General features: G+C 35.0%; 1 protein-coding gene across 4 annotated transcripts in view; it reads right to left on the bottom strand.

The window, feature by feature from the left end:
• The window catches only part of GOLGA4 (golgin A4), a 116,986-nt gene that overhangs the window by 44,144 nt on the left and 59,509 nt on the right, over positions 1-13,333 (bottom strand). For all 4 annotated transcript variants that reach the window (XM_058554982.1, XM_058554991.1, XM_058555004.1 and 1 more), the window contains 3 exons: positions 7,817-7,995; positions 3,997-4,125; positions 1,548-1,703 (listed from right to left, as the gene is read on the bottom strand). In XM_058554982.1, coding sequence (XP_058410965.1) covers positions 1,548-1,703; positions 3,997-4,125; positions 7,817-7,995 — 464 coding nt within the window. The remainder of the gene's footprint in view (positions 1-1,547; positions 1,704-3,996; positions 4,126-7,816; positions 7,996-13,333) is intronic.

Genomic DNA, 13,333 nt, shown 5'->3' with positions numbered 1-13,333 from the left:
TAACTCTATGTATCACACCAAACACTAGAAAGGACAAAGAATTGCTGCTCAATTCCTAAAGGAATCATATAACAAAGAAAAGATTCTATTTTTTTTTTTTAATTTTATTTATTTATTTATTTATTTTCCCCCGCAAAGCCCCAGTAGATAGTTATACGTCATAGCTGCACATCCTTCTAGTTGCTGTATGTGGGATGCGTGGCCGGAGAAGTGGTGCGTCAGCGTGCACCCAGGATCCAAACCTGAGCTGCCAGTAGCGGGGCGCGTGCACTTAACCACTAAGCCACAGGGCCGGCACGAAAATATTCTATTTTTAACACAATTCAAAATTCCAGATTCTCTCTAGCTATTTGGGTAACTATTTCAACCACCTATATATTCAAGAGTATTCTGAATAGACAGTCAAAAAGAAATAAATAATAAAGTAGATAATAGTAACTATTGGTAGGAAAATGGGTATTTTCTTCTATTTGTTTAAATGCCTATAATAGTATTCTATTACTTTCATAGTTTAATTTTGGAAGAAAAATAACGTATCTGGTTTTTCCACCATAAAAATTATTATTTAGAAGGTTTTTTGCAAAAAGAAGGAACTTATATAAACTTTACCAAAGATTACTATTATCTCATGAAAATATCAATCTTGATTCTGATGGAAAAAAATCTAAGTAAGGCACAGCCATAGAATGTCAGAGCTGGAAAGGTCTTAAGGAATTACCAAATCCAATCTCTTCATGTGACAGGTGAGGAAATTAACATATAATTAATTTACAAAGCTAGCAAGTGGAAGATCTAAGCCTCCTGAGTACCCATTTCCTTTCACCATGCCACCCCACATAAATGTTGGAAATGGGAAAATAAAGCATAGTTTAGAAATATGGGTAAGAAGTGTTGACTGTCACTGCCTAAATCAGAGCAAAAAGTCTAAATAAAATAACCTCAGCTAAATAAAATAACCTCAGTCCATTTATTCAAAACAGGTCATACATTTCATATACTGCTGAGGGAAGGGCCAGAGGGCCTTAAAAATGTGCACACTGAGACATATATACAGATACATGCATTATAGGACTATGTTTAATACGGGAAAATTGGAAAAAACTTAAATGTAAAAGCAGGGCATTGGCATAACTAAACTGTGATATAAACAGAGAATGAATTATGTCCAGGACGCGCTATGAGATGAAGCTGGAGAGGCAGGAAGGTGCCAGGACAAGTGCTGCCTACAAAGTGAGGTCATTCCCTAAAGATCAAGGGTGAGTAAGCAATGAAGTGGAGATGCTGCAGAGCCTGAGTACAAAGAATCAGAGTGAGTGGCTGAGAGAAATACAGCCAGCTAAAAGAAGAGTCAGGAGCACCATGTAGCAAACACCAAAACCACTCCCATGAATAGCTCTTACCATCTAAAAATGAAGTGCATGCATATGTAAATCTAACTCAGTAGAACAAAAGCTTCTCTACAACTTTATACTGACTGGAGAGATAACAAGGGTTTTCACATACAAATAATTTCACAGCTCTGGAACCTGAATATTATTTAAACTTACAGTTCTGTAAGTCTCTGCTTCTTGCTGAAGGTCCCGAAGTTTATTTTCACTCTCTGTGAGGATTGCTCTTTTCTGCAACTCTAACTCTTCCAGGGCCAAAGATTCTTGCTGTTCTTTTTCTTGGGTGATCTTCAGATATTCTGATTGACTTTTTTCCTGTGCCAATAACAGTAATAACACTTTAGACCCACACAAATCTTCAGCATTCCCAAAGCATTTCCAAAGGAATCACTCATTTCATCTGATCTGCACATCAGCCCTGCAAGCTAGGCAATATCATCATCTCTCTCTTCCCATGCTCTAGTCTGCAGAAACAAGGGACTGTGGCTTTTCCATTGTGGTCTGGCCAATCTCTGCCACAATTCCTATTAATATAAAAAATTTTGTTCCAGTAACCCTGCTATGTCTGCTATTTTTCCACTACTTTAAATATTTTGCAAAACATTGCTGAAGATGAAGGGTCACACAATTGCCACTACCTCTTCCCTGTACTCTAGAGTTTGTATTTCAACTCTAGGCTGAGAAACTAGATTGTAAGTTTATATAATTTGTGAGAAATACCTCGTTATAATAGGGAACCCACATGGAAAACCAAATCAAAATCAGAAGATTACATGTGAATATACGGGTTAGATCAAGGAAATATCTAGAAAAGCCTATGTAACTCTTTTCAGATAATCTGGGCTCTTTTACTGCCCCATCAATCCTGAAAAGCTTCTTCTTTGATTGCCCTTATTATGTACCAACATTCATATTAACAGTGTTTACTGTTTTGAAAAGAGAAGCTCTAGAGAGCACTTTTAACATTTAGTGGCCTTAGACTCCAATTAAGTATACTTACGCATACCTATTGCTTAGAATTCATGTTGCCAGCAGCAATATTTTCAGTTCACTGTACTCTGGTGAAGCATATTGTTTTAAGGAAAGATTCTATACCATATTATAAGTAGACTGATAAGAAAATATTAGTTTCTATAACACCAATTTTAAAACATCATTTTAAACATATTGTTTAATGTAAACTATACTTTAAATTTATCTTTATATGCCCATAAAAATAAGAGAAAATATTTTGATAGTCTGTTGAATTTTGACTATCAACTCAAAGCTAACTTCTTTGAGAAACTAGGTAGAAAGGGCAGTGGAAGGGGGTAAGCACATGTACACATGTGTGTGCTTTCTGTGCGTCTGTGTCCTGCTCTCTCTACTCGGAATATCTCTGAACGTATCAGTTCCTAGAACACAGTTTTAACAAGGCCAATGTTCAAGGCTCAGTGCCCCCAAAGGCCAATTATTCCAGCATGAAAACCTATAAATAGGTCTTTATGACAGGCATTTATAGTGCCATTCCCAGCTTCATTTTTGTCCTGCTTTGTTCCTTAATTTCCATGCCCCTATTTTTAAATTTATGCTGTCCTGTTATAGCTTAAATATTCTTGTAAACTACTTTAAATACTTTCTGGACCAACAAAGAACACAAATATGTGCCCATACACATGTACATTTCACAACCAGAGGCTAAACCCCCTTAACCTCAACCAATAGCACTATAAATCCATGTGCCTATTTGCCCCACAGAGATGAGAGAACTCCAGCAGTTCAAGAATCACTGCTGCTGGAAATTCCCAGAGCCCCAGATCCAACTGAGAGTGACAAAAAAATGTATAAAAGAAAAGAGATTAAAATTATAAATACTATTTCTCATCCTTTTGCACTGAAAGCATTTTTAAATTATACAAATTATCTTATGAATAATAACTTCATATAAAAACAAACTACATTTTTGGCATTAACACTTCTTATGGTAACTTACATAAAAGGCTTTTCACAATTCAACAAAAAATTTTTTTTTGTTGTAAACTTTCAAATTACACTATTCCAACAAATCTTTCTTATCCTTGCTTTTCTGGTTATTGTTTTGGTTAATTCAGTCAGTTGTGTTTTATTTTACTTTGCTTTTTTAAACATCATATGGATTGAAAATTACTACTGAAATTATTCTACTTAAAATGAAAACTAATTGGTCATTTTCATTTTTTCTTCTTTAAAATTCACTTCAGACAAAACTTTCTGAGCCTTGCGCTCTGGTACATTCAGTCTGGTGAGTTTTTAGACCTTCCTGAGTTATGCAGTTACTGATGCACTGCTTCAATTAACCTGTCTTCTCCTTTACTTCTCCCTAATCACAGCCTACCGCCAGGGTGAGAGGAATGATAACAAACGAATAAACTGATGAATGAAAGCTTGTTAGATTAGAAATTTAATTTTCACACAATACTAAGACAACAAGCTCTGACAGCCTCTTTCCTGCCCATCTCCTAACCTCTCTGTATACTCAAAGGTCAAGCCTGCCAGTAACCTGACCTCAAACTGGGAGGCAGGGGTGAGGGGATGACAACTTTATAATGCTGTGAAGTTTATCTACAGCAAAAACAAAATAGGTACTTACAAGAGCTACCTTCATTTGCTCCTGAAATTCCCTTTCTTGGGTCTGAAACTTCTTGGTCAGTTCCTGCTCTTTGCTGGCCAGCTCTTCTTCATGAAGCTTCTGTAGTTTAGCAATTTGTTCTGAGGATTTCTGAAAATCACCCAAATAGTTACAGTAAAACACCCAGAATAAAATTTGCAACTCTACAACTAAATAGTACTTTATTACAGTTCAATCATCGAGCTAATAGTTTCTTAAGGGCAAAAATCAGATCATATTTCCCATATAAATTAAAAGTCACCAGAGTCTCAATAGTTAAAAGAAAAACCAGTAAAGTTTTGCTCCTCATTTAAGGCAAGGAGAGCTGCTGCTGCAGTAGTCAGTCCTATGGGGTTGAAGCTCCATTTCCACAGTCAGGATGGGGAAGCACAGCAGAGGGAAATAAGGATGCTATCAGAGAGGGTGTTCCACCATGGTCAAGCTGCCCTGGCTGCACCAATCTAATTACACCTAGCTTTCCAGGCATGTACGACTTGTTAAAAAGTATTGGCCTTGTTGTTTCTTGAATAGGAAGACAATCTTATAAAAATGCCAAACCTCCCTAAATAAGTCTAAAAATTTAATAAAATCAAATAAAACTACCAATAGAAGGGGGTGGGGTGTCCATTAAACAAAATAAACAAGCAAGAATAGCCAATACTCTTTTGAAAAATAAGAGTAATAAGAGGAGGCTACCAAACAGTAGAACATACTATAAAACCAGAGTAATTATAACAGTGTAATAATAGCACATGGTCATAAAAAGCAATGGAATAGCACAGAGAATCCAGAAAAAAAAACCTATATCTAGCACTACAATAATTTAGTATGTAACAAAGATAGTATGTCATATCAGAGAGGAAAACATGGATTACTAAATAAATGATTTGGAGACTACTTGGTAGTCATCTGGAAAAAATTTAAATTGAACCCCTACCTCACTCCTTACACCAAATAAATTTCAGTTGTATCAAAGATTTAACCATAAAAAATGAAAGCATATAGGTGCCAGAAGAAAAAGTAGAATTTTTTTTAATGATCTCAAGTGAGAATGTTTTTAAAGCAGAACTACAATCCAGATAGCATTTAAGGAAAAGAAAAATTTCTGCACGGCTAAAAAAAACCCCCAAAAACCAAAAACAAATCATAAACAAAGTAAACAAATAACAAAACAAACTAAGAAAATTATTTGAATCAAAGCAAACATATAAAAATATGTTTATTATACTGGTAAGAGATGCACACTGAAACTACAGTGATGTCATTTTTTTAACTGATGAGTTTGGAAAGATAAAAAAGTTAGGTAACACCACCTTTGTGAGGAGGGAAACATTCTAATACATTGCTTGTGTAATGTATAAACTGTCTTCCCATAGAGCTTGTAGCAACTATGCAATAAATAAAAATAATCATAATCTTTGCTTGAGTAATATTCCACTTCCAGGAATCTATCCTAAAGAAATACATATGAGTAAATATAATAAGGATATTCTCAATTTGCAATAGCAAAAAATAAAAACTTGAATATCCATCAGTAGAAGACTCATTAAATTATGAGACATTCATACAATGAAATCCTGAGCAGTCTTTAAAACAAATGAGGCATCCAGTCTTAGTCAACATAGTATTGGAAGTCCCAGCCACACAAATTAGGCAAGAAAAAGAAAAGGGATCCAAACTGGAAAGGAAGAAGTAAAATTGTCACTATTCGTAGATGACACAATTTTATGTATAGAAAACCCTAAAAAATCCACAAAAACTAATAGAAATAATAAACGAATACAGTAAAGTTGCAGGGTACAAAATCAACATATAAAAATCAGTTGTGTTTCTATACCCTAACAATGAAATAGCAGAAAGAGAACTCAAGAATACAATCCCAGTTATAATCACAAAAAAAGGAATAAAATATCTAGGAATAAGTTTAACCAAGGAGGTGAAAGACTTGTGCACTGAAAACTATAAAACATTGTTGAAAGACATTAAAGAAGACTCAAAGAAATGGAAAGATATTCTGTGCTCATGGATTGGAAGAATTAACATAGTTAAAATGTCCATACTTCCTAAAGCAATCTACAGATTCAGTGCAATCCCTATCAAAGTCCCAATGACGTTTTTCACAGAAATAGAACAAAGAATCCTAAAATCTATATGGAACAAGAAAAGACCCCAAATAGCCAAAGCGATCCTGAGAAAAAAGAACAAAGCTGGAGGCACCACACTCCCTGATTTCAAAAACAATGAAAGCAGACCACTATCTTACACTATACACAAAAATTAACCAAAAATGGATTAAAGATTTGAATGTAAGACTTTAAATATAGGCAGCATGCTCTTTGACATCGGTCTTAGCAGCATCTTTTTGAATATGTCTCCTCAGGCAAGGGAATCAAAAGAAAAAATAAACGGGACTACATCAAACTACAAAGTTTCTGCATGGCAAAAGAAATCATCAATAAATAAAAAGACAACCTACCAATTGAGGGAAGATATTTGCAAATCATATATCTGATAGATGGTTAATATCCAAAATATATAAAGAACTCACACAACTCAACAAAAAGGCAAACAACCTAATTAAAAAATGGGCAGAGGATCTGAACAGACATTTTTCCAAAGAAGATATACAGATGGCCAACAGCCACATGAAAAGATGTTCAACATCACTAATTATTAGGGAAATGCAAATCAAAACCACAATAAGATATCACCCCACACCAATCAGAATGGCTATTATTAAAAAGACACGAAATAAAAAGTGTTGGAGAGGATTGTGGAGAAAAGGGAACCATCATACACTGCTGGTGGGAATGTAAACTAGTGCAGCCACTATGGAAATCAGTATGGAGATTCTTCAAAAAATTAAAAATAGAACTACCATATGATCCAGCTATTCCACTTCTGGGTATTTATCCAAAGAACACAAAAACACTAATTTGAAAAGATATATGTACCCCTATGTTTACTGCGGTATTATTCACAATAGCCAAGACTTGGAAGCCACCCAAGTGCCCATCAACTGATGAAGGGATAAAGAAGAAGTGGTATATACATACCATGGAATACTACTCAGCCATAAAAAAAAAAGACAAAACCTTGCCATTTACGACAACATGCATGGATCTTGAAGATATTATGCTAAGTGAAATAAGTCAGATGGAGACAGTCAAATACTGTATGATTTCATTCACATGTGGAAGATAAAACAACAGTAACAACAAACAAACACACAGATACAGAGAGTGGATTGGTGGTTACCAGAGGGGAAGGAAGGTGGCAGGAAGGTGAAAGGGGTAAAAGAGTACTTTTGTATGGTGACAGATAGCAAGTAGACTTGGTGATGAACACAATGTAGAAAATGTACAGAAGTTGAAATATAATGACGTACACCTGAAATTTATATAATGTTATAAAACAATATTACCTCAATAAAAAAATTAACTAAAAAAATGAGGCATTATTACCAATTTTCAATGGTAAGGAACAATCTCCAAGACAGATTATTAAGCGGAAAAGCAAAATATAGAACACTATATACAATACGCTTTTTCCAAAAAAAAAATTAAAGACAGGATTATAAAACATAAGAGAAATTATATACAGAGATTATCTCTGGGAAGTATATCCAAAAAGATATAAATTCATTTCTCTATCAAAGTACTTTTTTCCTATATCCTGAACATCATGAAATGGTCAAGGACTAAAGTATACATTAACTCCTCTTTATAGCCAAAGATTGTAGGAAAAGCATAAGACTTAAATAAAATTCCTGTAGCCCATTTCAACCCAGAATTATTCTTACTTTCATTATATCAATAACCTCCTGTTTCACCCGACTTAATTCCTGCTGAAGACAGATGCGTTCCTCCTCACTTGTTTTTTCGATAGCTTTTATTTGTTCATCCATTTCTGCCTTCATTTTTCTCCGCGATTCTTCTGTTTTTTGTGCTGTACTCAAGGCTTTTTCAAGTTCCTCAAAAGCTATAATGAAAACAGCAGAAAACAAGTATCTCAAGAAATACCATCATTGAGCTAGTATTTTATATTCAGTTTATGGGAACTAAGAGCAGCAGTAGCAGGACAGGTTAAAAAAGTCATCACTGTCTTAGGCCAAGATATTTCCAAGTAGTTCAACAAAGCCACAAGAAACGTCCAGTCACTGAAACCAACTTGTCATTGAGTTCTGGATTTGAATCTTAAGACTGCTTATATGAACTTAAGCTCAGAAGTTTGAAAAAAATATTAAATTACTAAAGGTTCCCCACTACCCCCACAAGTGTCCTAATGGAGAGCAAATTCAAAGAAATGAAGACTTGTAGCTACTTCTGTACTATATAAACATCAATTGCTTTTTTGTTTGCTATGTAGTTCTTATCTATTATCAATAATTAGGTAATACTATTATATTCTCACTTGGACATTTTTAAGAATGGAAAAATTAATTCTTTGGCCAATCTTATTTTTAAAAACCTCTTAACCATATGATAAAAGAGAAGAGTTGTTTTTTTTTTTTAACATTTACTGGCTGAATTACATATTTAAGCAATGTATTTTGAAATGAAACCTACTACTTGTGTAAGTTATACCTCTATAACTACTAGAGCCGCTAACAAGAAAGAAACCTTTACCTGATTCAACTGTGTATAGTAAAGCACTACCAGCAGGGAGTCCTTAGGCGAGATAAGGAAGAATTCAGGGCCTGCAAAATCAATCATCTAGGCCAGAGTAGTAAGATCTTTAAGGAGGCCAAAGAGCTCAACCAGCAAAATCAGATAGGATGGGTATTAACAGCTGGGTAACTTGGCACCAAAAATATGTGTGTGTGTTTATGCATATTTGTGTGTATATGTGGACATGTGTATTTGTGCATATGTATGCATGTGTGCATTGTATATGTATGTGTATGCACGTGTGCACACGTGTGCATGCGCACACACACAGCCTTGCTCTCTCTCTCTCTCTCTACTGGCTTAATGATACCCTGTGAAAATCCTACTGCTATTACCATCCTAGATTATTTTTTTAGCCTTCACAGAAGAGAAGACACCAGACTTCCCTTTACCATAGAGATAGACTATAAATATCAATTTTCAAGATGGGTTTTTAATCCTATCAAGAAATTATGTCCAGGGGAGACAGTTCATTGACATATGTAGCATTTTCACTCCCAGTGGTATAACAAATGTGGGACTTCAACATATGACATCTCAGGAAGAAGCCCTTTTATTAACCACAACCTTATTAACAGTGGTTTGGGCACAGCAACTGCATACCTGAGGACAAACATCTGGTCTAACATCTATAGCAAGTTGCATTAGGTACAGAAAAAGGCAAGAGAAAGGCTGAATTCTGGTAACAGCTGGGAACCACAACTTACTTTGCTCATCACTTAAAAATATAACTTCTCTGGCAACCATATATCTTTGATATAAAAAAAATTTTATCCAATTTATTCATTTTGCCCAAATGTATATATGGCCCAAATGGTATAAATGTATATACATATGCCAAAAGTATAAAACCAATGCTCAAATAAGGTCTCAATTTTAAAGAAATATTAATTAGCTGAAATTATTTTTAAAGATTTCTACTCTAACTTTACTGGTATTTGCCTGCAAACACCAAGATGATAATCTTTAGATATAAATATGTTGGAAAATAAAATATTTAAAGAAAAATGTTGTCTTTTATTTATATATTCTTTTACTACAATTTTTAGCATCAAGCATAAAGAACTATCTCTTGCTACTAACAAATTAGTTTCCTAATTTCTTAAAAAATCAGTCAAGTAAAGTGATCAATTATGGGAAAGAGATTCTGTAACAGAGTGCTCACTGCTTAGTTTGTGCTGAAGCTTTAAACCTGGGAAAGAAAAACATGGAAAAAGGAACAGTAATATTTTTTAATCCTTGGCTGTCATTAGCGTCTTTTCATTACTGTTATTATTCAGTATGTAAAATTGTGTCTCAGCACTTCTAAGCACTAAGGAATATCGTAAATCAGGCTCTGGAGAACCTGAAGATAGTTTTGATATTCTTTCAGGAAAATAGAGTTTTAAATGAAAAACTTTTGTCAATTAAAATAAATAAATAAAACTAGGGGCCAGCCTGGTGGCGTAGTGGTTAAGTTTGCACACTCCACTTCAGTGGCCTGGGGTTTGCAGGTTCGGATCGCGGGCGTAGACCTATGCACTGCTTATCAAGCCATGCTGTGGCGGCGTCCCACATACAAAATAGAGGAAGATGCACACAGACGTTAGCTCAGGGCCAATCTTCCTCAGGAAAAAAAGAGGAGGACTGGCAATGGACGTTAGCTCAGGGCTAATCTTCCTCACCAAAAAAAATAAATAAATAAAACTGTATATAGTCCATATCAAGTGAATTTTCTTTGTTTTAACACATTTTTAAAATTCCAGAATCCATTATAGTATAAAAATAGATGTAGTGCTCTCTTTTTTCAAACAACAAAAAGTCCACGTCGCAATATTCCTATTTAGATATAATTTTCCAATAATTAACTTTTCTAACCACACTCAGCAAATTTTATAATATTCTCCTGTATTATATACTAACTTTAGTTTTAATCCACTGAAAGAGTTTTCCTAAGTCACTTAATTATCCATCACATAATGATTCAAGTAACATAGATCTGGTTCCACAGTTCTTTTCACCTAAACTTAATCCTCTCTCCCACTTTCTGCCACCATGTCAGAGAACCATACAATTTTATACCTAGAAAGAAACCTGTGAAATCTTTTATTTCAACATCCTTATTGAAATGCAATAACTGAGGCATCCAACTTTTCCTTCAGATGATAAATCAACTTGAATATACAGGCTTGATGGTAGAACTTTATATTGGATGTAAGAAACAATCCTTACCTTGCATTATTTTTAAAAACTAAGAATGCTGGCATTAATCAAGCTCAGCTGAGCAATAATATATCCTACTAAACCAGAATTTATGAACCAATCAATTACTGATGGCTTCTAACTCTCAACAAAATGTAGCATGTTACACCTCTAACAGACATACAAAAACTCACTGCTTTCCATCTCCACCCTGCTTTACCAAAGTATTAAATACCAAAAAAAAAAAAAAAAAAGCAGTAAAACACACTGCACATATCCACATATAGAAAACATATTTCAAACCCATTCTGGATTTTACACTGTACCACAAGTGAAGCCACTTCCTGACAGGAAGTCTGTCTCCAACCATGAGTCCCATGTCAATGCTGAAAGAGGATATACTGAGAGTTTACTAACCAGAAACGTCTCACCTAATCTTGCAACCACCAGAACACACACAGTAAAGTAGCATCCATAGACTATAACAGTCTAAAAGTGAATTCCTCACTCTTTCCAAAATGAAATTATGCTAGCATTTTTAAGGTGAGTACTAAAGAAGTATGTTCTGAATGTCTACATAATTTATCTTCCAATTACCAACAAAGGATAAGTGAGTGGGGAGAAAGAAAGCATGCATCAGCCATAGCTGATAAGTCTTCTACCAACATGCAAGAGCGCACGGGAAAACCACGGTTATAGCACACATCAAGGGGAAGGCTAAGCACGAACTGCCACCAAAAGTTGCAAGAACACACTGTGTTCTTCCAAAGCAAAATTCAATGTATCTCAGGCAATTTTTATTAAAAAAAATTTTTTTTGAAAATATTTGTAGGCAAAACTTTAATGAACCTTAAGAATGGTCCTCTGTCAATAGTAAAATGCAAGGCAGGCCTTTTATTGCTAGCTCCTCACTTTCCACTTCAGACGAGGCTCACTCACATCCATGGGAATTATAAAAATGAACAAATGCTCACTATAAGAGTTACATGAGAAAGGTTGGCAACCTACAGCTCAATAATCCAACCATTCGCTCATCAAATATTTACTGGATGTTTGCCATCTGCCAAGCATACACTAGGCACTGGGTGACATAAAAAAAATTTTTCACAAAAAGACAGTAGAGGCAGTAAGAGGGAGAGGGAAATAAAAGAACTAATCCTTAGGTAAAGCTCAGAAGAATGTGGCATTTGCTTTTGCCACTTCACCACCTTTTCGCCTCCTCATCCTCAATGTTCTTACCAACTGTAACAACAAATGCCAGAATTCTGAGATTCCAGGTAGCACTACCGGAATTTGTTGCACTGCCCCAGAGGACACTTGACTATAAGGATAACAAGACCCACTTCTACTCCCACTGCAGGGAATAAACAAAGATGCAGAAGTGTGGAAAGGCTGCCAACCTCTAAATTAACTGTTGATCCTGAGAAGCTAATTAATAACATCAAGAATGATGGGCCGGCCCCGTGGCTTAGCGGTTAAGTGCACAGGCTCCGCTGCTGGCGGCCTGGGTTCGGATCCCGGGCGCGCACCGACGCACCGCTTCTCTGGCCATGCTGAGGCCGCGTCCCACATACAGCAACTAGAAGGATGTGCAGCTATGACATACAACTATCTACTGGGGCTTTGGGGGGAAAAAATAGATAAATAAAATCTAAAAAAAAAAAAAAAGAATGAATAAGTGCCTATGTCTTTATCCAGCAAAAAAGCTGCTAAAATGCACGTGGTATTAAATTAAAAAAACACAGGTAGTACTACAAAATGAATGAAATGCAAATTAACAGAAAAAGCAACAAAAAGACTTTTGTTTATTAGAATTCCCACCCAATCATCAAGCCTCTTGGGAATAAAAGCAAAAGTTTTCAAAGTATCGTCCAAAGATCCTAGGGTCCTGGGACCCTTTCAGAGGGTTTATGAGGTTTCAATCAAAAAACATATCACAACAGACTGAATGCAGAAACAAGCATGAAAATCCAGCTATCTTCTACTAAGCCAAATAATGAGATAAGCAAAAATGTAAAACGAGGCCACTCTTCACACTAAATTTTGTTTTGGAAAATATAGGTATTTTCATAAAAGTATTTATACTAATATGCAATAGGTTTATAATTGTTATCTTAAAATGAACTAAATACTTTTTAAAATTTCTTAGTTTTAATTTCTAATGTAATAAATATCACCACACATAACCCACATAAACAAAAGCTCTTTGGAATCCTCAGTAAGTTTTAAGAGTTTAAAGAGGTCCCTGAGATTAAAAAGGTTTGAAAACTATTCATCTAACGTTTACATAAATGAAAAATAAAATAATACTACCACCTAGTGGCACAAACCAAACAGTACAATACTTATACACAAATTGAGGCCTTCAGAAATTTAATATCACAGTTGCAATGGAAATCTACTTTTTAAGCCACTTTCCAAAATATATAACAAGATTCATTCTATAGATTGACTATGCTTTGATCTTT

The sequence above is a fragment of the Diceros bicornis genome, chromosome 2 (genome assembly GCF_020826845.1).
Source record: "Diceros bicornis minor isolate mBicDic1 chromosome 2, mDicBic1.mat.cur, whole genome shotgun sequence".
In the NCBI taxonomy this organism is placed as follows: domain Eukaryota; kingdom Metazoa; phylum Chordata; class Mammalia; order Perissodactyla; family Rhinocerotidae; genus Diceros; species Diceros bicornis.
This window is presented reverse-complemented; position numbering and strand designations above follow the sequence as displayed.